The following is a 27718-nucleotide window of genomic DNA, read 5'->3' as shown; positions in this document are numbered from 1 at the left end:
ATAAATGTTACCCACGAAGTCAATGACTTTTGTTGGACTCAAAAATATGTGCCAGATAAAATATCCACCTATTATTAACCGACAAAATCCTGCGTTGCCACAAGTGGTCTAAACTTCTTCACCTCACACCTGCTTTAATGCTACCAACGTAAGGTCAAGTTCAGGGTCATGTTAGGTCAAAGGTACATCCGTGTGCTTTGGCGGTTGTATTGAAGAGAGATTAAACGTGTGCGTAACATAAGGCGGTGGGAACATTGAAAAGCAAAAAATACATGAGTGAAGATATGGTAAGCCTATAAAAACGTGGTTATAAAATTTGTTGATATAAATACATCGATTAACCTTGCGCAGAATAAAATGAAAAAAAAGTTTTAAAGGGACTGCATCACAGAGAGAAACAATCGATGGACCGATCAAGTACGTACAATTTTGATTCAGTAAATTATCTCACAAATCAGTATTGAAAGAGTTCACCTGGATGGCACAGCACAAACACAAATAAGGGATAATAACTTTTGCATAGAAGTGAGATGAGCTTTTAACTTTGAAAAGTTCATTGAAAAAATTGAGGTGGATTTACCACCATGTTTTTTTTCCATGGCCAATATATCAAAGCAATAATAATAATATATTAATAGGTCCTTTTTGAAATTTTAAACCTAAAGGTTCATCAGTGCACAATATTGAGTGAAAAACATTTTTTATACAAAAACAACCTTAAATACAAAAACACAATTTTCTCTCAATTGAAACTTCCTAACAGGAAAAATACATCAGTAATATAATTGGCGTTACGTCAGAAATCTGTTTTCTTTATAAGATTTTATCACACCAAGACGCCAGGAAACGTTAAATTCCATACCTCCGGGCGCCAAATGCGTCAGAACCATACTCTTGACGTCACATGGTGCCTAAATCGATTTGGGAAACAAAAATGACCGTTTTTGTTCTGAATTACACGTTTTGCGGAAGAGAGGATTTGTGTGCGGCTGTGTGCTACCATCAACCAATAAGCATAGCAATAACATACAGCCTCAAATTATTGACTGTTAGGGTCTGTGACAGAATTGAAACCTTTGTGTATGTCCCAATCATTTCAATAATCAGCAAATAAATACAAAGACCCTTAGTTAAATGTAGTGTAAATAATCGCACAAGAAGTGAACATGATATTCAAAGTATAGCTGCACGCAAGCCGTTTTTTATACTACACACATTGTTCCTTTCCTTGTGTCACGTAGTTAATTGCCCTTGGACATTTTAAGGCTTAAGCGACCAAGGGCGTGCGTTAAACCGGTGCCACAGTTCGAAAATATTGGTTCAGTTGTAAAAAGTTTACGTTGAAAGACAAAACCATAAAAACTGTGATAGGGTCTAAAACTTTCAGCCATTGTAGTTTTGACAGGCTACAATTAGCGGGTGTTTTAAAATAGGTGACCCGGTTACAGTGAAACTACCCAAGACTGCTCCGGGTCTAATCCGACCGACTGCATGGCTTCAATGACGTCACCTAGAAATCATAAAACACCAAATTGGCTGTTGTTTTTGAGCTGTGACATTTCAATATGGTTTCGAATAGATAAAGGTCTTGATTCACGGTCGTATCTTTTCCATTGAACTTTTCCAATTCATAACAACAACAAGAGATTTTGCCTTCAAGCTATTAACATTAGACACCTGCGTTCTGTTTATAGATGCTACAAAACAGCGTACACAAGATTAGGCCTGTTTTGACGCACGTAAGTTTGTTATGTTGTAGCCTTGCCCTTCCATACTTAAGTCAGATATTTCCATATTCATTCACTGTTAATTTTACAATCGTTACCACGCCACATTTGTAGTGTATGAAACTACAATAATTTTACTCAAAGACTTTTAATGTGATCATAATTCAGATTTATACAGAACTACCAACGTTACAAATTCAAGGAGTGTGCAAACTTGGCTGCATGTCATTGTAGACCCCTGTACACAGCTTACTACAATTTTACAACTAAAACCTTACCTTTTTTCTCCTTTGGTTGTGTCGTCGGAGATTGTGCATAACTTGGAGACGGTGTACTCCCAGGAAACATCTTAATCTCAAAATCTTCTACTCGTTCCAGTTTCGGGCTGGCACGTGGTGGCGCACGAGGGCGGTCCAGGTTGTAACCAATTGCATTCGCAACTTTTTTCTTCCAATCTTCCTTGCTAACTCCCCCTGCATTCCGACTCTTGGAGTCATCGCTGCCGTTCGATCCTGTCTCGTCTGCACTGTTGTACAACTGCATAACAATGTCTAGCTCCTCTGGTGTCAGTGGGGCGCTATGTGAAGCTACAGGCACTGGGGATTCAACCAAACGTTTGTGGTACGTCGGTCGAGGTCGTTGCTCCGCACCAGGGTCGCTCGTTTTGGCGCGGTAGAAATTCGGAGTTTTATCCACGGCGGAAGGGTGCGTTCCCACGCTTTCGCTTTCAGTCGTTTCATCGCTGAACTCTCTGCTGTTGATGTTTGAGCCCGTCGGTGTGTTTGCATAAATATTGTTTGAGTAACTGGCCACGATGCGCGCTTGACCCTCGCTGACCCCGACATCTTCCTCTGACCAATCAGACGCGTCATCTGATGTATCGCCGTTATCACTGTTGCCGTTCGTGTTTGACAAATCGTCAGGGATCTTGTACTCTGTCGCGGGAGCGTTACTATGTGGGTGCGGTTTTACGTTACAAGGCACCTCAGCGTCTAGCACCGAATTGCTCACGTGAACAGTATACGTATCGCCATCAATCGACGGAACGCTGTGCTCTGTTGCATCGGTAGGTGTCGCCGTCGAGTCGTCAGATATGGCGCTTACGTCGTCTTCGCTTTCGAAACCATTTTCCAAGTCTCTGACGTGATATTGCTCATGTCTCTTCTCTATCATGGATGATGTCACGCTGACCGCAAAAGACTCGGACTCTGGACCCGCGTCATTGGTGGTGACATCATTTGGTTTCGAGGCAGACTTCGTTCCGTTTTGCTGCGGTGTAGGATCCTGCTGCTGCATTTGCTTTTTCTTTGCATCGGCAAGTTGTTGCGAACTCAGCCCAAGAATCCTTGCCGCTCGCTCCTGCAGAGTTTCCTTCCGTTGTCGTGGCGACCACTTGAGCATCAACTCTTCGGAAGACTTGTGCAGGTTATCTTTTAATACTTCCTCGCTCTTGGCTCGGCTAAGGAAAGGAGCGATATCCGATGAATCCGAATTTCTGAATGGGTTTGTGTCTGGTTGTGACGTTACGGTTTCGCTCGAGCGCGTTTCTGGTCCCGTCACGCCTGAATGGGCCTTCAAAAGGTCGTTTTGCGAAATGGATCCAATAGTTGCCCTTCGATCAAAACTTGAAGGTCCCTCGTTCTGCGAATGTCTACGGTGAGTCCGAATTCTCCTTCTCATTGTCAGAGAATCGTGACTGTCAATTCGCACCAGCTTGTTCGTCAGGCTGCTGTTGCTTCGATACATGACGTCATCACTGTCTGACGATGACGTATCAACTTCGAACGACAAGTTACCTGTGCTACTGGTGCGTGATGAACTGTGATAGGGTGGAGTCACAACGTTTGGCACTTTCTCTAGCTCAGGACTTAAGATCTGTCCGTGTTTTTGAAGCTCCCTGTATTCGCCTATTGAACGATATGGCAACGCTGACACATTGATCTGCGGCGTTATTGCTGACTCAGCATTTTCAGTTTTTGGACGACGTGTAAACCGCTTCGGTGCTACTGGAGGGGGCACAGGTCGAACGTTGGCTTGAGCAGTAACTGCGGACCTGGACGAGGCAGTAAAGAGGCGACCTTCGGCTAGATCCTTTTGGTTGGTAGTGACCTGGGTTGTAGGTTTGATTGTGGGTTTTACTACCTGTGTCGTAGTGCGAGCTACAACGACTGGTGGCTTTGCTTGATTTTGCACCCGAGGAACGGGAGGTGATCCTGTGAGGCCAAACCATGTTCCTGCGCTTTTTCTCTTTTCTTTTCTCGCTTCCTCCTCTGCTGCTGCTTGCTAAACCGAGTTGAAATCGAAATTATAATCAGCTATTTTATAGAAAGGCCAAAAACGGATAGCGATTACTTTGCACACAAAAGTTTGTTTAAGAAAATAGAAACGACGATCCCTCATATCACCGCATAGAGAAAATACATCAGTAACGATGGATATCAATGAAGGAGTAAGTGCGTCGCTACTGTCACCTTTTTGGTGCCTATTAAGCAACGTTTTCAAAATGTTACCTTTGCATCACTGACAGATGCTGGGTTGGAAATTTTATTTTCTTTGTTAGCCGATGTTTTATCACTTTTTGATCTAGTGAGACAGAACACCTTTCCTCCATCGGTGAGAAATGACGTGGCCACGATTGATTCTTTCTCGCATAACGTCATCATTGGAGGCGGGTTTTCACCTAAACATAAGCAGAACATATTTGAATAAAGACATATTTTCAAATCAATGCAAAACAGTTCTTACTTCGTGGGCTTGCGTCACCGCGTTTCGAAACTACAGACGGAACCACGACGTCACTATCTTTGGAAGTGGAACTTTCAGAGCTTACACTTGAGGCGCTCTTACTTTCATCATTGTCACCAGGGGGCGCACTGTTCGCGGGGGTTGCGTCATCAATAAATACCTCCCTGCTGGAAACAGGTTGAAATACTCGCACCTCGTCTGATTTCGCTACAGCGCGTTCGTCTTCCATTAGGACGTCATTAAGTGACGATCCACTCACTGATTGATCACTGGAGGAACTGGAAATTAGTGGGGAGGGGATCCGTTGGTGTTTGCTGATGACGGAAGCAAGTTTGACGTCATCCACGTTGATAGCTTGATTCGCTCGATAAGTCGGTTCACTTTTGGTGGGATCAACCTCATTTGTTTCATTCTGTTGGTGTCTGTTCGAGTCCTTTTTCTATGTAAACATAAAACAGCCACTTGTAGTGTCGGATAAGCCATTAAGTTGACCAATTACGTAAAGGTACAAACAAAGTCATTTTTAGAACGCAAAGCTTTTTAAAAACACTTGGTAGCCATGAGAAACTGAAAAGTCTTTTCCAAACTCCGTTGCTAAACAAACGCATCAGCATTATGGATCAATTGAGGTAAATATTTATTTAGAATCAAGCTATGACTACACTTTCCAAATCGTATTTACATAAGCAACACTGGAAAACTGCCACTCATTGTTCTTTTGTAATTTAAACCACCAACGCTATTAGCATCAATAACTTTCAAAGGCCGGGTACGTGAAAATAATTGTGTGCAATTTGCTAACTTCGCGTAATGTGTGGCGCAATCAACAAACTGTGGCTGCTTACATGTTTTCCGTCTTTCTTGTTGTGACGCTCCATTGGCTCTGTTACATCATGATCATGTGATCTACTACGATTGCGATGCTTCGATCTAAAACAAACATGGGCGATTCAGTAATAACAAGTAACATTTGTGAACTGAGAAATAAAGGTTATGCATAGATGTATAACAGCTCGAAAAAGCATTGGTCAAAACCTATTTAGCCAAAAAAACTTTTTATCTCTTTGTTTGTAATAAAAAATGTTGTAACTCTACTACGCTTTTTTGGCAAATATAATATGAAATTTTTGAATGAAATTCCAAACAACAATAATACATTTCAACTGAACCTAATTTACGCATAATCTTACTTCCGATCGGTCGTGGTATCATTTGGAAGCAAGGACGGATCTTGGAAGTAAAGGGGGTTAAAATATGCATAAGGGTATGGAACTGTGAAGTACGGGGAACCACCGAACTGCTGTGGTGAACCAGAGCTGAAAAGCAAAACAAAACACAACTTAATTGTCTTGCTTTAAAAAAGTGAAAGGACTAAATTATTTTTTTTTAGTCATTATATATTTTTTTTTTTATATTATATTATATTTTTTTTTTTACAAACTTGAAAGGACTAAATTATTTTTTATTGTTTCTCACAAAATTTATACTTACAATATTTCTGATCTGGGTCTCCGTAGGGTTCCGTTTGGGCTTCCACCGCCCATCACTGCAACAAAAAGCAAAAAATGCGATTAAAAGCAGTGAATTTAAAATGCTTTTTACAAGATATGTCCTTCTGACAGTAGGCATGATAATATTAACGATCACAGAGTCTATCTGTTTCAAGAAGTGATAAGAAAAAAGCAAATCCTGGACTTGGTCATTTTCAGACTGGATTTCTGCCATTAAAATTCCCTATTTTTGTCAAATAATTATTTAAACTTAATGGTGCTCTTCTGGCAAATGTATTGTTTCAATCGACGTTTCAACGTCCTATTCAGGTCGCCTTCATTAACGGACGTGTTCATCTCTGCTTGCATTTGCTTAAAGGCATGTGATTCGAAGTCCTTGTGTTTATTATCTTTGCGGTTATCAGACCGTACACGTTTTTCGCCCTTTTTCGTTTTGTTAATTGCCGTTTTTACTATTGGGTTCGTTTCACCCTGAAGTCGACCTGAGCAGGACGTTGAAACGTCGGTTGAACAATACATTTGTCAGAGGAGCATCATTAAGTTTATATATTATGCCTGGCAGCAACAGTTTATACAAATGAATATGTGTTTATGACTTTTGAACTGTGAATTTACTTACTTGCCGGATACATGGGTGCAATAGGGTAACCCAAACCATCGACGATAGGGTGTTGACTTATACCTTCTTCATCGTTGACGACGTGAGCTTGCGTGGGAATGTAGCCTGGGAACGGAAACCTAAAAGGAAAATAGAGCTATAAATTCGTCCCAGCAGTGTAATGGACAAAGCAGTTAGGGTTATGGTTCTCCATTTATTCTTTTTTTTTCTCCAAACCAGGTTTTATAGCACGGAAAAAGATTTGAGTTGCAATGCGTCGTGTGGGAAACACATACAATTGCAATCGCATTGCACGACTTTCCGTTCAATTCCCACAACCTATGCAATCTTCCAAATGCATTTTATTGCCTTAAAACCTTTTTCTGAGTTTCAGGTTATAGCCAGATTACTTTTTTACACATTGCTTAAATAATACCATACAACCGCTAAAAATGTTTAAAGATTCATTAAAGTTTACACACTTTGATTCATAAAGTTTGCAACTACTGACGACTATTTGGTTAGAATTTAAAATCAAATTTATATGTAGTACTTACGGAAATGGTTGACCCTGCCAAGGAGTAGATGGTTGTGCGCCTTCAGGTGGCCAGAAATGCCCCCCAGCATTTAGCCACGCCCCAACCTTTGTGTCATCGATTTTGGATAAATCCGGTACACTGTGGTAAGCTGCGTTGGTTTTGTCTAAACCCTGCAATATTTTAAATAAATTAATGTTAAGCAATGCAGTGTTGGTTTCGGTTTGACATTGTCCTTTCATACTCAGGCAAACTGTAGTGTTTATAGCTTGTCCCGGAAACGTTAACCTTTATTCGTAGGACAGGTTTGAAACAGGGACGCAATAAAAAGTCTTGTTAAATTGACCTTATGAATCTCTATAAAGGTACGTCCGACGTATAATATTTAAACTGGTATGAAATTGGGCTATAAAACCCACGTGATATATTTGATATTGATTGATCTAGGCAGATTGGATTTGCCAGTGACGATATCGTTGTAACGTCCCAGGCGTATTCATGTTTTGGTTGACCAAAATCAATGCACACTGGATTTAGCAAGACCTAAAACGCTTGGATTATTGTTGATACCTCTTTTCTCTTCTTTTTTCTTCCCTTTTCGCGCTTGCCTTCCCTTGATGCTTTAGGTTTATCCGACTTTGGTGATGTTACAACAGGGTCAACCCTTTCTTCTTTAAAAACATCGTCTGTGAATTACAAATGACTTAAAAAACGCACAAATGTCAGCTATAATGGACAATGTTCAACAAATAAGAAATATCACGTGTAAAAAAATGTAAAAGAGGCTTAAATTCTTGCATGGTCTTGGTTTCTATTTTTAGCACTTTTTACTCTGTCTAAAATACCTAATCACGTGACGTAGAAGGAAACGAAAATCGGCCTTTATTTGTTTTGCGTCGTCGTAGAGCGCAAAACCCATTGGCTCGCATCTACGTAAGGGGTGTATACAAACAATCAGGCTTTTAATTATTAACTGGATTCTTCCATAAGAACGCGTAGTTTCGTAAGGCGAACCTTTTATAAGCGTGCAAACAATGCCAGTAAGCACCATTGCATATTGTAACCACACCTAACATTCCGTAGTTATGCAAATATTTGCCTGTGAATTACCCGTTTTATTCTTGACATTCTTGTCACCGCTCGTGGCCTTGTCTTTATCGCGGCGCTTCTTTTTCTTTTGTCCTTTGCTTTTATCTTTATCCCGGCGGTCTGGAGAGTCTCTTCCCTCTTTCCTACGGGGAGATCGCCTTCGTTCATTCCTACTCCTATGCTCTCGTTCATTTTCTCTTCTTGGGGAACGTTTTCTTCTTCGATCACGATTTGATTCTTTGGTCACAAAAACACTTGAATCGGAATTAGATCTTCGATGCCTTCTACGTGATTCCTCTTCTTCTTTCCGATTTTCTCTTCTTTCTCTTTTTGGGTCGTAATATTCCTTTTGTCTATTTTCCTTGTTTTCCTGCTCCCTCTCAAGGGACAAGCTCCTTCTTGGAGGCTGGGACGATGAGGGAGGTTTAAAATCAGGAGAATGTAAATTGGACTTTACATCTGGAGATTTGTATTTTGTTTTACTTTGCTCTTTGTGCTTCTGGTGCGCAAGTTTACTTTCTTCTGCTCCCATATCTGTTCTTGTCCAATGCGGGAATTTTGATGCCCTACATTTACATTTTTGTCACTGTACAAAAATATTTATGTAAACCTATCCAATCATTTTCGCTGTTAACTTAAGTCTAAACAGAAAGAAAGGGATGATTCAACAACGTTCCACAGTTAAACGGCTAAATGTAACACACTAGCTAAATAAGCTGGGAGTAGGTAACAACAAGACGGGACTTTAAATATTGCTACATTACACTTTCGAAAAAAATGGTTTTAACGTATGAAATGTCATTTAGGCACAACAAAATATCTGTTGTATTCAATATGTTGCACTTTTCTTCTACAAACTCCAAGGCATCTATCTGTATTCTGTACCATACAAATACATTGCTGGTAGTCAGACAAGTTACAAATTGCCTGTATTTTGAAAACAAACTCTCAGTCAGTCACGGTCCGCCGAGCAATCATAGCGATGCTTTTTCACCGCTTAGTAGTATGTCGGGGCCAATCTGATACACTACACAAGTACTTGACTTCGTTTAAAAGAACCCCGAAAATGCGGTCAAGTATGACTGGCAATTCGCAAAGCAGTGCGACATACGAGCCTTAAGTAAACAAAGCCCAGTACAGAATCACAGTCAACTGTGAAATGCTGGAATTGTTACACTCAACCTTACGTAGCAGTTTCCTGCCGTAGATAAATGTTGTTAAACAATCTAAATGCTAAAAATATAATTTGTAAGCTTTGAATGTAATCTTGTTCAACAAAGTCTGGTCAACGCTCGTCCTTTTCTGTTGTTATCCACATAAACTAAAATCATAAAATATTCACACAGTTCCGACGTAGATCGGCCACCAGGACAAGAGAACGTCGTATTAGGTTACTGCACAAACCTTGGACAACAAAACAGCAGCAGGCCTTCAAAGCCCTTCTCTTAACGGCTACCGTTAAGCTGCTTACAAGCCTCTTGTGTCCATTATTAATGTCTGCTATCAGCAATACGACGAAATAACAGCGCGTTTTCCACATGGCTTATCTTCATAAAGCTTAGTTCTTTGAATTTGTAAGTGTAGCTGTACCCCATGCGAGGTGACATGGCCCTGCTTGAATAACCTCAACCGTGATAAGACGCGATTATTGAGTGCTGGTAACGAGGTACTCAAACTTTGGTAGCGGGTTGTTCTGCGCCTGTTCGGGAGGTCTGCGGCAAAATTGAGTCTGAGTGAGACCAAAACCAAACATTACTTGGCACAACTGAACTAACTTTTCGAAATGGGCAGAGTGTAAAGCTAGAAACAAGGTTTCTGGTGCTTTAGAAATGACCAAATTGCATACAATGTCAATTTTATTACAATTGCTCCTGGTAATTATAAACCTGTACTTTCATCCTTAGGTGCCGAACACCTGTTGGTATTAGTAATTCAATAGAAGAACTTATCAATTATCTATTCTATCTACCGAAATTGCGTGTAGCAAAATTTTCTATATTTGGTAGTACCTCACATAGTCAATATACTGCTGCTTGCTGTATATGCTCCTACAACAGAAACCAACCTGCACGCATGGACAATAACACCAGGTTGCATACAAACAACTCCCAGTGCAGTCTCGGCAGACAGACACAGCTCAACCGCGGAACTATTGTACCAATGAAAGGGAAGGTTTTTTATTCACAGCGTTTCAGGGCCTAGCGCGGCACAAAACACGTTCTTCTCTACGGTCAATACAGTTATAAAGCCCTTAGCCTGTTTACAGACGCACGATAACAAAGAGAAAAGCCCACCGTTAATGATTGACGACAAACCATTTCTGCACCTCACGTAACCATTGAAGGCTATCAGTCCAGTCTAAAACTGATAACTGTTTATTATTTAACCAAGACACATAATTCTTACGCGTACAGGTTGAAATTGAAACTGGCTTTAGATTGGCATGTGCCTTATCTGGTGGTCAAATAAGCAACTGCTAAACATCTGTTTAAACAAAGAATGATATTCTCAGTATCTGCCAAACCTTCATCAACACAAACACTGGCTAATATCTGTAATGTAGCCGCGTACAAACTTATAATATGTTTCTTAAACCTACCCTGAGAATATACTTTACGGGTCGTGATTTGTATACCACTAGCGTTTGGAAATCTCCAGTCCTTTAAACAGGTGAAATGAGGCCTGTAAAGGCGCACCCTACTACAAGTCATGCTGTGCAGTGGTAAGGTAACAGCACTTGAAACCGGTGAGATTTGAAGGGCGCGCCACGCCGATTTTCCCTCGGCACGAAGCGCTCGGGCGTTGATTTTTTCTTTCAAGCGCAATGCGAATTCGAAAAATCAGCAAATTCAAGACATTTCCATTGCCGTTCATGGCAAAGGCATTGTGCATTCAAGCGTAACAAGATATTTAGAACACCCAAGTTACACGGGGTTTCAAATTTTAGAACAGCTAAGTTAAAAAAATTCAGCTGGATCAAAACTTATCAGTTTCACAGAGTCTATAAAAAATGATTTTTAGACTTTTGTTTGAAAACTTGACATCCTGTAAGCTACAGCGTTTCGGTCTTCTGAGCAAACGAATTTGATCAAATTAACTGACAAAGCACCTGTTATTTAAAAGCTACAGTTGCAGTAATTTGAGCACCTGTTAAAACAGTTGTCTGGTAAAATATGCTAACTCCTGGTTTACAAATCAAACCCCAAGAGGGTAGCGATATCAGGAACTTTCGCCCCTGCCACAGTGGAAATGTTGCAATTTCTTGACAAAGTAGATTATAGAAACAAAACGACAAGACGTAAAGGAACAAATTCTACTCTCCATTTATGCTGCTGCAAAAACAAACTGAGGACCAAACCAGCTTTTCCAATCTGTGCCTTAATTGTTTGCTCCTAATTCTAAACGTAGCTTGGACTAGCAATATTATTAACTAAAAAATGTGTCTTGATGAATTAAGATAATACAACACGAAACAAGGCTGGCCAGCATCAATGGGCCTTTTCCCAGTAACTAAGCCTTTAAACTTTTAACCTTGCTCAGCTACATTCATCTTATTAGTTGTTTTATTGGTAATGCATCACTCTCAATGCCTGGTGCTAACATTCAAAATCTGTCAGACCCGAGAAGCATATAACACCACCTGAGCTTGCTTGTTGTATTTGCAAACAAAAGGCTCGAATGCAGGTTGATTGGCAGGCATTAAAAAGTAAAAGGAATTACAAGTAAAATAAAACAAAAAAGTAAAACAAAACGTAAGTCGTGGTCGTTGTAGTAAGGTTCAAGTCCATCCTATTTAGCTAAGCGGTCGAGTCGCCATGTTCGTTGCCAACTAACTCAGCACCGTCTCCACTGCGATGTCCCTTATAACTCGGGTTGCTGTAACCAGCTTTCATTGCATGGAGATCCGACGTATCTTTAACGCCCGCTGGTGGTTTTCTCTACGAAATAAAATTCGCCATAAAAGCACAGAGTAGCAGTGTAAATGTACACACAGAATGAGAAAAAAAGTCAAATCTCATTTTTTATCGTAAAGAATTGTTGAAAATAAAAGAACACAGCTAATTATTGAATCTTATTGAAAACACCTTTGCTGCTTTATAAAAATACACGTTTAACAGCAATAAGCTGAATGTTTACTAAACAAACGTTGGTATCATGGGGCATTAGTTGACAATGACTTACCACGGAGCTATACCCAGGGTTTTCAAAGGATCTGGTTCCGCCAACCTGCAAGCAAAATTTGCAGATTAATCAACGGTTTGTACTAGGGATGGGCCGAGCCGAGCCAGAACCCGAGTACTCGGTACCGAGCATCGCTGTTTTTAATGCTCGGTGCTCGGCCGAGCAGTTGCACAAACTGACCCGGGCGTTAAATTTGCATATTCATGCCCTGCTAACCTATGTAACTAGTGTTCTAAAGGGTGTCTATGAACAAAAACGAATGATTTTTCAAACGCACTAGATGGTGGAAAAGCGCGTAGTTTATGGGCATGTACAGCTTAATAAAACACCGCCGGTGACGTAAGATGCCTTGTAGAGCTAAAACGTAGAAAAGGGTTTTTTTGTGACGTCATAATGCACCGAGCGTGCTCGGCCGAGTACCGAGCATTAAAGCGAGATGCTCGGTGTTCGACCAAACAGAACATTTGCAGTTTTGGCACATCTCTAGTTTGTACACATAGAAATCTCTTTCTAAAAAATTACTTGTATTATTCTCTGAGCGTTCCTGTAACCAACAAACATGGACTTGAAAAGTATCTTGTTAAAATAATTTTAAGATCAACCCTTGACGGGGAAAATAACGTTTAAAATAAACAATAAAATAGATAAAATGACGAACATTGACAGTTGCGTATTCGTTGCCGCTGGTCAGGTTGTCCGGATTGTCAGCAGCATCCATTTTCGCATTATAAGCGACTGGATTATCGAATGCGCTGGATGCCGATGAGCTTTTGTTAAAACTGTATGACGGAACAGAGACGGAGGGACACATAGAAGATCTGTTCATATATAAACATGCGTTAACAAACCAGTACAATATTTTCATGAGTTAAAGACCTGTTTCGTAATGAAATAGTGCACATTGATTCATAACTCGTAGTCCGGTTATGTCCGGCTTGGTGGTTGTTTAGTGCCATTGTGACGCTATGTTGCCTTTCACAATCAAGCAAAAAATAAACTCAATTTAACTCATTCCCTTATTTGTCAGATAAAATGCATCCATTAATAGTAATAGGCATTCATTATATCAACCAATAAACCAAGTCTGGCAAATGACTTACTACTAACTCATGCTAAATTAAACTTGTAAGTGTTCTGGCTACAAAGTATCAAAAGTTGTAATGTATTGCCGCAAAATGTAAGATTGTTAACATAGTATTTTTCTTATTACCCAGATTTCTTTGATCTCATGGTGTAGAATGCAACAGCAGCGAGAATAATAACTGCGATAACTCCTATGATGATTCCGGCGATAGCTTGTAAAAAATGAATAAGTTGTCAAGAAAAGCAATGCTCATTAAGGTTTTAATTTTATTTTTCAAATACAAACTGCATTTCTCTTTTATTTTATGTCACATTATTTTACCTCCTTGGCTCAAATCGCTTCCGCTTCCCCCGGTGGGGATTACCCCTTTGTTCTCACAAAAAGTGCCAAAATAATCTGGTGGACAACTGCACGTAAAAACATACCGTGAACTGTGAAGCCTTTACAATGTAAAGATTACATGCTTTAAATAAGAAAGAGGACAGCAATGTCTGGCACGCAAGCTTTTTTTATGACACGCCAAGTTAATGTTTCGAGATCACATTTCAGTACAGTTTGATAAGATAAAAATCATTATTTTTTTGGTTGTCATAAGTTAAATACGCGAAAAAACAACAGTCTACACGTAACAGAATCGATCTGCTTTCTAATCGCGTTTCAAATTAGCTGGCAAAAACTACTATTACAATAAAAAATGCTGACATAATTGTTATTTCGACGTAACAAATAAGTTACCGACCCCTGGATTAAAAATTAAGCAGCAACTATTAATATATACTCATTAAAATAAGACCAACGATAACCGTACATTTGCAAATAAATCCATGTACGCCAAGCTATGGAAGATTTAAGTATTTCAGCAACTCCATAGGCACCAAAAAATGAAATAATAATTGTAACAAAGACCTACACTTTGGGCCTTTTGTAGCTAACAAACTATTAGCTAGGTTACCGTTAAAGAGAAACAAATAGGTGATTTCAAGCTTTGTCCCAAACCGCACATTGATTTGAATCTTACTTGCATATCGGAGTTGAGGTTTCGTCGTAAGAACAAGTGGCACCGTTGCGACACTGGCAAACTTGAGGTAGGGGAAGAGAAATCTTATGCGCACCCTGGCACTGGGAGGCGCTGTTGGGTTGGAATGAGTCGCCGTCAGGACATGCACACGAATAACTGTTGGGTCTTAACAAGCACAAGTGACTGCATGATGAACTGTCGCCGTTTGCGTAAGTCTTGCAACGCTGAGGAACTGTTAATGAAAATAATAAATGTGTTATAGATCATAGACTGTAAACAAAGATTTTATTGATGTTGGAATTTCACGCACTCCATAGGTCCTTGATATTTATATTGTTTGTTTGAAGCCTATGAGCAAATTTACTTATTAAACTATTTGTGCAGGCGAAATGCTTGAAACAACATTTAAATTTCTGAAAATGTGCTACAAAATTCAAAAAGTGACTGTACCCTTTCGTTTTAAAGCCAGATATGGCAAAAAGTAGTGTAAAAAACAACAATTAAGGTCTATAAAGTGCCTAGCTTGTTCTAAATTATGCGTTTTGTTTCCAGGGTAAACTGTTAACAGAGAGCGTCTAGTCTAGCCTATTTCTATCACACAGCTATTTAGATTTTTAGCGGGTACAGTAAACACCGCATCCAACATTAAACCTAACAAGCTTTTTCCAAACAAAGCACCTAATAAGTCAGCATAAACTTACTTGATCTGTCGTATCGTGACGGATGGAAGACCTTGACATCAGATGGGTCATAAAATCCGGATTGAACAGGCGTTCTTGCTCCACGGCCAAGTTTATCTTGTCGGTAGACAGCACCATCAATCTTCGACGTCCAATACAAATTGTTTTCGAAAATGTCGATAGAACGTGGATTTCTAAGATCTGCAAAAATCAAAGCAAGTTGTATATTAGTAACAGTTAAGTAAAATAACAGGCTTATTTGGAAAACAACAAAGCAATGTGCCCATAAACTAATTGGTTTATTATTGTTACCTTATGCTGGATATAAAGGTTGAATTCGGTATGTAATGATTGTTCCTTTTCTAATGCAAAACGATAACCCTAACATTGTTACCCTTAAAACGTGTTATGTGGTATATCATTTTACTGGTACATACTTCTGGTTAATCGCATATTCCAGTTAGTTGCATATGCAATTAGCGACAATTGTTTCAATTCGAAATAAAAATTTACACTTACTTCCACGGACAACGAATTGTGGATCACCACCATGTCGATCTGTTGTCAGAATCATATCAGCACGTTCATCGCTGATATAAAGTCTAAAACACAATAATAAACATGGTAACTTTTCAGAAAATTCAAATTGAGATTTTTGCGAGAATTTTGCCTATGAGGTTAAGTGTTTACGCACGCATCAGAAAACAGTTTGTTTGTTGTATTATTGTTATGATTTTAGGTACTGGGTAGTTGAAATATTTATAGTGTTTTGTATCCTAAAAGACGAAAATGAAACCATTTATCATGAAGTTTAAGCTTTAAACATGTCATTTCCGTGAAGCTCTCTCGGACGTTTTCTAATCAGCTATCCTTTTATTTCCTTTTTGTAAGTCAAAAAAATTCACATGATTTACCCAACACCTACCGTTCGTAGTGGTAATAGTCGATTGCGAGACCAGTCGGGTAGTCGACCACAAAACCACTCAATTGCTTAACGCTCGTTCCGTCCATATGAGCACGGAATATTCCAGGATCTGATCCCACAGTTGACCAAAACATGATTCTAAAATATATGCGTTATTTTTTCATCTAAAAAATGCGTGATGGTGACAATGAACCAAATATTGGTGGTATGTCACATTTAACTATTGATAACTCACTTTGGACCCAAAGGCAAAACAGCACCCTGTATTAAATTTGTTGATTTGCACTTTGTTTCATTTCTATCAATGGAGGCGTAACAACACCTTAACCCCTTTGCATCATTATCTGTTTTAATTTTGAGTGAGTTAACTTTCTCGGTTCTACGTTTGAAGCAATGTTCCATTTTAGTATTTTGTTCAAGATTCCCAAGAAAAATTAGATGAAATATATACACATATAATTCGCCAGGCAAAATGTACCGAATCGAGATGGTCTCCCAGGCATTCCCGTATTAGGAATAAAAATCTATCCTGCGGTGGGATTCGGAGCCACGGCAGAAGTCTTTTTCTAGTTTATTCCTTGCCATATGGAATGTTTGTAAGCCCGACTAGTTTCGGTTCAACGCCTTTATTTAGGCCTGGCGTACTATGGTTCTTTTATGAGTGTGCCGTTATCGCTAGTTGGCATGAAAGCTTTAGGGTTGATCCTAGACATGTATTTATGTTCAACTTAGAAAATCCACTCTAGTTTAACTTACCCTCTTTTAGGGTTTACAACAATGGCATGTGGCACGTTCAGTGAATCCACGATAGTCTTTCTGTATCGCCCATCTAATGTAGAAACTGCAATCTGACCGGCTGTGGCATCGGTCCAGTACAGCACACTAAACATACGAATATGGCAAAGTAGCTTTGTTACTTCACAATAACATTGGAGTAGTTGTTTTTACGTTAAATAAAAATGCAAAATTCTAAATTTTTGGCCACAACAATCAATATAAATAATTGATAAAGATAACTTAACATGCAAGGTTTTGACAGTTTTATCTAATCTAAAGTCATACCATTTAGTTATAATACTTAATTATTTTATCACGTATTCCTATATATATGTATATATATATTTGCTTTTAGATCATAAGCGTTTTGATATATTTCTGTCATACATTTCGGTACAACTAACAATCTGTACCTATGTTTGCCACTTAATTCTGTAAAACACCTAACAGTTTATTAAAGTCCATCGTTCGTAAGGAGCCACGCAACAGCAATTGTAGTTAATTTCCACCTTACTTACCCAGTCACCCAATCAACAGCGAGGCCGTTTGGTTCTTTCAGGCCTTCGATGTTTAGAGCTTGAGGCATACCCAGGTTGCTTGAGACTGAATCAAGGTATGGAACTGCACTGCGGTAAATCGTTGGACCTGATGCTCGTGTATTGACAGTTCCTGCGCAGTTAATTGGAAATAATTGTCAAGGTTTTAGCGACCAAGGCAGCTAGAACGCTCATTAATGACAAGTGAAGTGTCTTTAAGAACGCTAACGATATGTTTGCATGGAAAAACTTGCCTATAAATTTGGTGTTGCAAAATCATGCAGCAATAAAACAAATTATTATACCCTTCGATGTAAACAATATTAGTCAATTTGATTGCAAATAATCGACGTTTCGACGTCCAATCCTGATGAAAGCGTCTTGTATGGGACGTCGAAACGTCGATTACTTAAAACTGTATGAAGGCAATACTCGTTTATACATTATGCCTGGGAGCAATAACTTATTTCATACTAGTCAGTATTAGGTCAAAGTAATTAATATTAGGACTTTTCGGATTTATTGGTCCGCTTTTCAAATCGAATCTAGTAAATTACGGTAGGACAGCTTTTCACTTTTTCATGATTTTTTGAAAGCCTATACCTGACGAAGAACTTGACGTGTCAGTCCACAAAACTATGCTGCTGTTGTCTGGTGCATAAGCGTAATCCAATGCGCTCATCCTCACTTGTTTGTCAATAATCTGACCTTCGACGTCCATTGCGGGGTCGTACGTTTTCAAAAACAAGCCGTCGGATACAAACAGCACAGAGGTACCTATGATTGAGATTTAACGTTGAAAACATTGACGTTTTTTAAAGCATTAGAAGTTTTGGCAAAGAAATATTTATTTTTTTATGTCTGTATATGGGTCAGGCGTGCTAGACCATTCAGTCAAGTTCCTGCCCAATTTGGCAAAGAAATAAAGTGAAGCAACGAGTGTGTTGTCCACTTTCCGCCACCAAGTGTTCAAGATTTTTACACTGTGGCTAAAACAAAGCCAGTTAACTATAAATCAAATAGGGGCCAAAATTTTGTGTACAGTAGTATATGATTGTATCTTTGCTTAGAACTAAAATTTTGAAGGAATTCAACAACCACACAAATAAAGGTAGTTTGTAGTCAGTACCATGACAAATAAGCCAACTTATCTGTGTTTTGCTGCATAATTAGTATTTATTTGTATTCTAGAAACCAACAAATCAAAAGAGAATGGCACAAAAAGAACATAACATGTTAAACTATTGGCATCGGTTGCCTAATGGAGTTTTATCATGAAATCAATCATATTCTTGTATACCTTGCGCTGAGCACTCGTTAAGTCCACTGTCTTCGTATCCATCGACACACGAACATTCAAATGAGCCTTTCAAGTTATTGCAGATCTGTGCACAACTTGCCCAGTTCTGAATACACTCATCAACGTCCTTACACGCGTGACTGTCAGCAGCATCAACCTAAGCACAAACAATGATATGCAACCATAACCAACGATATAGTATTAGTTTTTTTTGATCACAGTTACACTTTGGCCACTGCATATAGCACACTACATCGTGGAGCCCAATATGTCCCCTTTTTAAAGCAAATTTAAAGGTTTAAATTTCTTTTCCAACAGGTTTAATTGGGCTATTAGATTGGAAATGTTCAGGGGCTTTGTTTATTCTGTTTTTGTAATAATGTTACCGGTAATATATTTGGCAAAATGTTGTACTGTCAGTTTGCTATAAACAGTCACACTAAATCCACAAATAATGGTGCTCATTTGCAACTACTAAAACTGGCCAAAACAACGATTTTATGTGCTAAATCTCGGCAATTTCATGACGGTCAGCTCATCAGTGAAAACTGTATTTTTCAGGAAAATTTAAAAGCAACAAAGATACCCTGTAGCCGTCTTTGCAGGAGCATAAATAATATCCAGGTCTAGATCCTTGTGATGGAATGTTACTGCAGTTTTGTTCACATGGCATCATGTCGCAGGTGTAATCTGTGTCTCCTTTGTCTGTAAAACAAACATTAACTATCTTTACGAAAGAGATGTGTTGCACCATAGGTGTTTTCAACAGTTTATAGTGGTTTTAACAGTCAGTAGTTTTATATTTTATTTTCACGACCCTATGCCAAGAGATCAACAGGGAGGCAAATACTGTAATACGAGCGAATAAAACATGCAATGTACATTACTAGCAGAGTTAATTCGATGCTGCTCGAACCGACAGAATTGGAAAGAAATCATTGACAACGTCCAACCGCTAAGCGGATGACACTTTTTATCTATAAAGGAGCTTCAATGTTTGCATTTTACAGCGTTTTTTTTTTTGCTTAAAAAGGGTACCCTAATTATTAACACTTACGACAGCCATCTTCGTCGCTTCGGTCTCCACAATTGTCAAAATCGTCACAAACTTGCATCTCGTCAATACATTTGTTGTTGAAACATTTGTATTGTCCGGCACTGAAATCAAAACCATGATGTAAGTACAAAGTGGAACATACAGAATATAATCTAATCGCAGTATAAACAAATCTAAGAAATGCACACGTGTTGTATGTATATCTTATATTGCTTAGTGCTCATAGCACTATATATGGACAGTACTGAGAATGGGAAAATGTATTTTTTTATGAACGTTTTTGTTTTTCGTCGCCTTGTGTCAACCTTTATTTTATTATTAAGGTTTTCACTAGTTTTGGAACATACGAAACCTTTCTACCAGTACAAAACTTTTAATATATTTTGCAGCACACTTTGAATTGGCTATACTGTGTGCATAATTTAAACACTTCGCACAAATGACATAACACAGAGTGTTTGGTTCATTTGAACACATTACATCGATTGTATTTGTAGTTTTTTCCAACATTTATGTAGGTAAACAATTTACAAGCCATTTACTTTGAAACAAAACACATACCGTTTCGAAATATCTGATTTTTCGGAAATTGGATAAGAATTGCCGAAACCATATTTTTTACAAATATTATGGCTTGATTGTTTCTTGTTAAGTATTTCTAATTATTCAAACCTGCACTGGTAGTCAGGTGTAGGGGCATGGCACAATTCGATCGCTTCGTCACTTCCGTCAACGGCACCACCATCTCGCGTGCAATCGTCAATTCCATCGCAAACTTTGGAGCCGAATAAACAAATTCGGGAACTCGTGCAACGGAAATAAGGAAGTTCGCACTCGATTTGTTCTTTGACAAAAAAGGGTTTTTATGAAACTTTGTTAGTGCCTTTAACATGTAGCTGCATAAAAATGCAAAACAAACGAATCCAGTTAATCGCATAATCTGTCTAATTGCATATGGATCGTAAATTCTAAGTCATTTGTTGAGAAAATTGCCTGGATATTCGTCTAATCCAGTAACTTGCATAAAAAGCTTAGGCAATTGGTTATGTTGTAAACCAGATTCGCCTGCATATCAATTTGGTAATTAAATCTGTACACTTCCATACCAATTCACAAAAAAGCTAACTTAGAAAGACAGATATTAAAATAAATAAATGTACATATCTTGGTAACGCGAATTGTACTTACCACAAACAGCAGGTGTTTCGTCACTTTGGTCGCCACAATCGTTGATACCGTCGCAACGAAGGCTGAAAAGCAGAACACATAGTTCGTATAAAATGAAAAAAATTGGTAAAAACGCCATATGCATGCGTAATAGGTCAAAGAGGATGCTGTTTCAACTTGCCCACAATTGCGTTTATTTGAATGAGGGGGATTTTCAATAGCGCCCAAGAATACGCTTTTTGTTACAAAATTAGTGTGCATTTTTGTAAGTCGCGTAGAAAAAAGGTTGAAATGCCCTGGTTTAATTGAGTCCAGAGGTTAGCCAAGTTGTTTAAAAAATACCATTTACAGATAAGTAACAGAAGTGTGCATGTTTCGTGATGAAATCAGCAAGTGACGTTTTTGCCAACCACAAACAATTTTTCCCCGTTTTTAAGCACTTACTGGTTGCTAACACAAACATGGTTGTTGCATTCAAACAGATTTGGTGGACAGTACTTTCCATCAGGGAATCTGGGTTCGCATTTTGCCTCGTCGCTTGCATCCAAACAATCTCTTGAACCATCGCAAACCACATCAGATGGGACGCAATGACCAGATGTACAGTTGAATGTGCCTAACATGTAGTTTAGAAAGTACAACGTGTTTTTAATTTGAAATAACATATTTTACCATGGAACGTTTACATTCTTTGGTATCACCATAATGAGTTAAGCATTTTTTTTCATAATCAAATAAACTGAACTAAAATTGGCGACTATATGTCTTTTTTGTAAATGCAGTTATTGGATATTTTTGAACATCACTGGTTTGGTGCATGTTAGTTCAATCTGTTTATGCCCCCCAAAAAATGTAATCAATCATATTTACACAAAAACGGCTTGTCAAGGCAAAGAAACTTAAACATCTTGTTTAAAGCCTTGCAAAGGATCAATTTGGGTTTACGCTTAATACAGTAATTCGATATATCAGGCTATAACAAACCTTCTGGACAGGGAATCGCTGGACAACCCACTTCATCCGAATTGTCGCCACAGTTGTCGTAGTGGTTACACCTCCATGCTCCAGGAATACAACTATAGAACATAAACCTTTCGTGACTTCAGTGTTATTGAACGTCTGACGATAAATCATTTCAAGCAGAGATATAACATGGCGCTATGACAACTCACACCTTATATAAATCTACGAAACGATATCTTAAGGTGGGAAAGAAAATCGCTGGCAAATAGAAAACAAATCGTGTTGGCGAAACAAATCATTTTGGAGGTAACTGCTTGTCCTATATTAAAGTCAGTTGAATAGTTCATTTCTCTTGACTCTTACTTCAGGTTGTCGCATTGAAACTCGCTTTCAGTACATTCCCGAGGAACGCAACCGATCTCGTCTGAGTTATCGCCGCAATCATTGTAACCATCACATCTCCATCGCAGTGGGATGCAATTGTGGTTGTTGCAACGGAAATCTCCAGTGCTAAGGGAAAAGTAAAACGAAGTCAAGAACAAGAATACCTTTAGTACACTATTCTCGTGATGACAACAGCACTTGTCCAAACGTCATTATGTTTTACACAAATATACTGGCTCAGATTTTTTTGCTAAGAATACCTTTATTGGTGAGTTCAAAGGTGTATGCGTTTTTTTTAGCTTCGTAAGTAATTTTTTATGTATAAAAGAGAAGTTAGCAAAAACATAATTATAACTATTTTTGCACAAATTTGTGCTTTAATATCAAGTATTGGACCAGAGGGTCCCAACCGGGACTACCTTAATCCTTAAAAAGAGATAATGTGACATGTATTTGTAAAATATACGAAATTAGTAAGATAAATAATTGGGGTAAACAAAATCTTCAAAATCTGCTAAAGAGTTTGCAAGAGAATTGAGAAATTCACATTAAAGCCGGAACAAAAAAGTCACTACAAATAAGGTTTACATATTATCAAGTTTCTATAGCTCTTCTGGCAAATGTATTTTTATTCCGCATTCAGAATAATTTACCCTGATGAAGACGACCTGTATAGGACGTCGAAACGTCGGAATAAAAATACATTTGCCAGAAGAGCTCTATAAACTTGATACTATGCCTGGCAGCAATAGCTTGTTTACATATTATGTTGTACCCTGCATGAAATATAGCATTTTGTTGGTGAGTTTTGACAAACTTACGGATGACAAGTCATTTCAGGGCAAGACGCTTCGTCACTTCCATCGTAACAGTCGTCATTTCCGTTACACAGGGTCCAGGTAGGAACACATCTATCAAACAATATAAACCATTACTAAGTATACGCGAGCGCAATGCGCGATACAATGGTTACATCTGTCGACATTTTTAACTTGTTGTGAAGATCAGTTTTAAATTTAAATCGTTAAAAATGCTTAACTCTGTGGTTCTTAACCTTTGTATCACGGCTGAACACCTGTGACATTCTTCAGCCTTTTATCGACCCCCAACAAGTTACATCCTAGGTTTCTAACTCATTTTTTGCTTTTGACCATACGTTTTTGCTGCCAACAAAGATTCGTTGTTTTGCTGCTTACGAACAATGTGCACAGTGTTCTTTGTTACGTCAAATATGACCTAGTAACAATCTTCTAATGTTTTGCCATCTACTCAATAAAAATTGCTATTTTTAGCGACTGGGGTTCGAGCTAACCCAGGTTAGGAACCACTGGCTTAACCGAACTTTACTACTTTCGTAAGCCCTTTGGACAAATTATTTTCAAACAGGTTTAGCCAATTACCTGTAGTTGTTCTTGCACGAAAATTCCGTGTCGTCGCAAGTTAGAGTATCTGTAACAAGCATTTATTAAACTGGAATAAAAAATAAATAATGGCAAGTTTACACAAACAGTAGTGGTTTAAAATCAACCAGATTTTTTAATGGTACAACTGGCGATTTAAAAAAAAACATGCTTGTTAAGGACCTAATAGTTTCTTTCTTATCATAGACACATGACAAAAAATACAAATACGCGCTGGTAGCATCAGATTGCAATGATCCGATTTTACGAAAAACTCACAGCAGATATCTTTAGGCTCATCCGACCCATCTCCACAGTCGTCGTCCATATCACAGTACCAGTTTTTCGGGATGCAATGACCATTGTCGCACTGAAAGTGTAATGGCGGGCAGGTACGGGCTCTGTGGAACAAGAAGACTTGTTTCAGATACGTTTCCTTTTCCTGCAATTTCTGAGATCTTGATCTTGATAACGAGTAGAAATTCCGGGCCATTTCTCACAATGGATTCCTCATAAAACTTACAAACGCTTGGAGATAGATTTTTACCCATAAACGTGTTACAAAGCCTTATAAATCCTGGTAAATTGATTATGGGAATCAGTCCCTGTTCTATTGCCATTGTTGCAACGAATTGCACCTTCCATTACATCATTTCTTCAATTTCTACTTGTGGGCCTGTTTATTGTTGTAGGTTAATATTACAGATAACAGTATTCGAAAGAACGTCCAGTTTACTGAATTACGAGGATTCAGCGACCGAAGCAGGTGGTCCTATATCAGTGCAAAACTGCTCCAGCAAATCACTAGGCATGTGAACAAGTTGTTGTGAGGTGAGTCAAGTATTTAGTGAAATATGTTAGGTCAAGGATAACAGTGATTTAACACTTACTGGCACATGGTGGTTTCTTCATCGCTATTGTCGCCGCAGTCATCAGTGCCATCACACACACGACCTTCGTTGAGACAATTGCCGTTGTCGCATTTAAACTGGCTGCTAAGGCACGGATAGTCCTCTGCAATATAAGGCGAAAATACTCGAAAAACTCAAACAATCAAAAACTGTTGCTTATGTATGTGTTGTATTCTCACATCCTCGACATGGCAAATAATGTAAAAATACGATAATTTTGCAACTTGATTCATGAACAAAATCGAAGCTGTAATAGCGAAATATCTTATATTCTTAAAGGTGAATGACTTAATGTTTTTTTATTAACTTGAATTCGTAAGCATCAGGTTCATTATAGTCTTCGTCCACCAAGCAACGAGCTGGGGGATTCTAGTTTAAAGTGTACAGTATTAATGATTAATTTTACAATATGTCTATCATTGAGCTGTCTTACACGACATTCGCACTTACCACAGTTTCGTTCATCACTTCCATCGCTGCAATCATTTTCGCCGTCGCATCTATACTCTGGTAGAACACACTCGAAGTTGAGGCACTGCAGCAGGCCGGGCTGGCATACACGGGGCGCTGTGAAAATAAGACGCTTAATTTAAGCGAGTTTTGTACATTTGTTGTAACACGTAAGAAACGACACAATTTTATCATTTCTGGTGATAAACTGAGAACTAGAGACAAAAATTGATAAATGAAATTTTAGCGACATTAAGAAATTTACTTTTGACGCCAAACAAAATGAAATTCTATAACTATAACACACAAACTGGTCGTGCGGCAGGTCACAAATATATATATTGGTTTATAAAACACAGACTACTATTACGAAATCAATGTCTTTTTGATTTCTTGGGCTATTACCCAGACGAACCGGTAATCGGGATTGCAATGTGAAAAGCGTTTTATCCTAATTGAGCGGAATGCATTTAACCGATTTTTTATTTCAACAAATTGTAAGCGACTGTTTGGGATTCACAAAACCTTCCCGATTAACCGGTTTTCCCCATTAACCGACTAGTGATCAACCGATTTCGTCTGTAATATTATTTATTCTACTAATCTTGCAAACGACATACGGCAGGTGTCCGGTTCGTCGCTGCCATCTTCGCAATCTTCTACTCCATCACACTGCCAGTATATTGGAATACACTCATCAGTCGAATCACATCTATATTGCGCAGATGTGCAAGCAGGCACACACCTAAAACACGAAACATAAGGCTTGTTAATTATGTTTACCTGCAACACTGCGATCAATGCAACTGATTTAAAAGCTAATAACACACAACTGAACGGTATATAAGGTCGATGATTTTGTAGCTGAAGCAAATCTAATACAACAGACAATACCCTACTACGAAGCTGACATGGGTAGCATACGTGGCAGGCAACGGTGCTGGTGATTCAACTTTCGATGGGTTCACCACTCTCCACATCCCGTGTAGCTCAGCTGGCAGAGTGCGAGTACCGAAAAGGGTTCTGTCGTGGGTTTGAATCCCACCGCAAGATAGATTTTTCTAGCCATACCTTGCCATTTGTGGGAATGCTTGGTGACCCGCTGATTCGGTATTACGCATTCGATAGGTCTGGCGTACTATGATTTATATATGAGTGTGCCGTGATCGCTAGTCTGCACATAGTTATAAACGCTTCAGGGCTGATCCCGGTACTTAATTTGTGTTCATATTAAACTTAAAATCGCATTTACATGCAAGTTATGTATAGTTTTCAAAACATTGCCGGCCCCAAAATCAACCCAAAAACTACGGCACAACACCAATCAGTTTAAACAAATCCTAAAATAAAATGTTAACAATAAAGTCCTTACAGAAAATTATTTAGCCCGTGATGAATGGAAACAAAGTTATCAGGACATAAACACTCTTTTTGTTCAGCTCCAGGTCGCATCAAGCACAGATGAGAACACCCACCGTTGTTTTCTTCACACGGGTTGTTAACTGTGCAAAAGGTAAAGGAACAAATGCGTAAAAACGTTCGCTACATGAAAATGATACAAAAAGGAGCCCCCTCGGAATGCGTATGTGCAAGTTTAGTTTTTAGTTGTTACATTTACACATTTAGTTATTTGACGATGACGATTCGACAAAATTATTTTTGTCAGTTTCAAATGATAGTTTTAAGCAGAGTTGTAAGTGGGTCCGAAATGAGACCCGAACCAGAAAGTATAAGCCCCAATCCTCTTTTTTTATGAATATGATGCGAGCCAATATGCCGTCCAACGTTGGACAAATTGCAGTACAACTAATGCCGAGCGTAAGGTAAGATCCAAATTAAGTTCGTTTCGAAGAACCTGGCCCGAAACCTAGAATGCTGCTTTACACCCAGCAAGTAAACACCAGTACACCCCTGTTTGTAAGTTTTGTCCTCAATCCAGTTACACAACCGCCAAAGAACAAAACCATTTTCTGTCAAAACTTGATTTACACCTAAGTTCGTTCTCCACATTTGCTAAGATCTTCGTTTTAATCACATAACCCCACAACCAAAAATATAAGCACGGGATTTCCCTGTGTTTTTTAGGTGTACTCACGTGACAAATCTTGTCTGTACGGGTGAACCACATGAACATCGAAGGGACGATGCGTTGTGTTTACCAGTTGTTCGTAGTTGGAACCGTCCAAAGCATGAGCCTAAGACGGTGTAACAGTATAAAAGTGAAAAAATCGCCAACAAATTATGCTATACGCAGAGCGTAGAGTGGAACAAAATGTTGCTAGGTGTTGAAGGTTAACTGTCAAAGCTTAACCCAAGATGTGTTTTAGGCGTTTGGGTTGAAGTTTTTTTTAATCCAAACTACAGGAGAAAAACAAGCATTCTGTTCGGAGGGAAAGGTAAAAATACCAGGTACAAAATATTTGATAAGGTTTGTACCGCAACGAACCTCCATAGGCAAATCATTATATTACTTAAATAGCAAGACAAGCTTGGCAAGATATACACACTTCTGTTTTTGTTCTTGGGACAAAACGAATTAAAATTTTACTTGCGACAACCTAAATGTATTTAAACCACGTTATATAACCCAGAGCCAAAGTCAATGCTTACCAAATACATGGCACTTGATTTGAAAATTTTGGCTTAATTGACAACTTAATAATGGTGACTCAGTATAG

General features: G+C 38.7%; 2 protein-coding genes across 2 annotated transcripts in view; both read right to left on the bottom strand.

Moving 5' to 3' along the window:
• Positions 1-149: 149 nt before the first annotated feature.
• LOC145204950 (uncharacterized) lies at positions 150-8882 on the bottom strand. The gene is made up of 11 exons (XM_080077565.1): positions 8228-8882; positions 7688-7803; positions 7139-7290; positions 6603-6721; positions 5964-6018; positions 5663-5788; positions 5318-5402; positions 4473-4911; positions 4238-4407; positions 2006-4010; positions 150-1510 (listed from the first exon to the last, which is right to left on the bottom strand). The coding sequence occupies exons 1-11, from the start codon at positions 8736-8738 to the stop codon at positions 1443-1445; spliced, it is 3846 nt and encodes a 1281-aa protein (XP_079933691.1). The 5' UTR covers positions 8739-8882; the 3' UTR covers positions 150-1442.
• A 2964-nt stretch (positions 8883-11846) lies between these two features.
• Positions 11847-27718, bottom strand: part of LOC145204215 (low-density lipoprotein receptor-related protein 2-like) — an 85006-nt gene continuing 69134 nt past the window's right edge. The window contains exons 74-101 of the mRNA XM_080076691.1: positions 27136-27235; positions 26413-26542; positions 25661-25785; positions 25041-25157; positions 24570-24693; positions 23959-24080; positions 23680-23728; positions 23101-23190; positions 22259-22405; positions 21917-22008; positions 21377-21548; positions 20954-21015; positions 20438-20609; positions 19766-19866; positions 19295-19413; positions 18709-18865; positions 18012-18185; positions 17391-17541; positions 16852-16977; positions 16096-16233; positions 15690-15772; positions 15192-15371; positions 14491-14722; positions 13794-13879; positions 13599-13683; positions 13047-13206; positions 12389-12433; positions 11847-12144 (exon numbers count right to left, since the gene is read on the bottom strand). Of these exons, the coding sequence (XP_079932817.1) occupies positions 12004-12144; positions 12389-12433; positions 13047-13206; positions 13599-13683; positions 13794-13879; positions 14491-14722; positions 15192-15371; positions 15690-15772; positions 16096-16233; positions 16852-16977; positions 17391-17541; positions 18012-18185; positions 18709-18865; positions 19295-19413; positions 19766-19866; positions 20438-20609; positions 20954-21015; positions 21377-21548; positions 21917-22008; positions 22259-22405; positions 23101-23190; positions 23680-23728; positions 23959-24080; positions 24570-24693; positions 25041-25157; positions 25661-25785; positions 26413-26542; positions 27136-27235 (3480 nt within the window). The 3' untranslated portion in view covers positions 11847-12003. The remainder of the gene's footprint in view (positions 12145-12388; positions 12434-13046; positions 13207-13598; positions 13684-13793; positions 13880-14490; positions 14723-15191; positions 15372-15689; positions 15773-16095; positions 16234-16851; positions 16978-17390; positions 17542-18011; positions 18186-18708; positions 18866-19294; positions 19414-19765; positions 19867-20437; positions 20610-20953; positions 21016-21376; positions 21549-21916; positions 22009-22258; positions 22406-23100; positions 23191-23679; positions 23729-23958; positions 24081-24569; positions 24694-25040; positions 25158-25660; positions 25786-26412; positions 26543-27135; positions 27236-27718) is intronic.

The sequence above is a fragment of the Phallusia mammillata genome, chromosome 8 (assembly GCF_965637545.1).
Source record: "Phallusia mammillata chromosome 8, kaPhaMamm4.hap1.1, whole genome shotgun sequence".
NCBI classification, from domain to species: domain Eukaryota; kingdom Metazoa; phylum Chordata; class Ascidiacea; order Phlebobranchia; family Ascidiidae; genus Phallusia; species Phallusia mammillata.
This window is presented reverse-complemented; position numbering and strand designations above follow the sequence as displayed.

What these genes read in the sequence shown, in the direction of transcription:
- LOC145204950 (XM_080077565.1), bottom strand. Translation starts at nt 8,738, where the DNA reads ATGGGAGCAGAAGAAAGTAAACTTGCGCACCAGAAGCACAAAGAGCAA. An exon ending in TGGCAGGGTCAACCATTTCC is followed by an intron (nt 6,722 to 7,138) that starts GTAAGTACTACA and finishes TTTTCCTTTTAG; the next exon opens with GTTTCCGTTCCCAGGCTACA. An exon ending in ACAAGAAAGACGGAAAACAT is followed by an intron (nt 4,912 to 5,317) that starts GTAAGCAGCCAC and finishes ATGTTTACATAG; the next exon opens with AAAAAGGACTCGAACAGACA.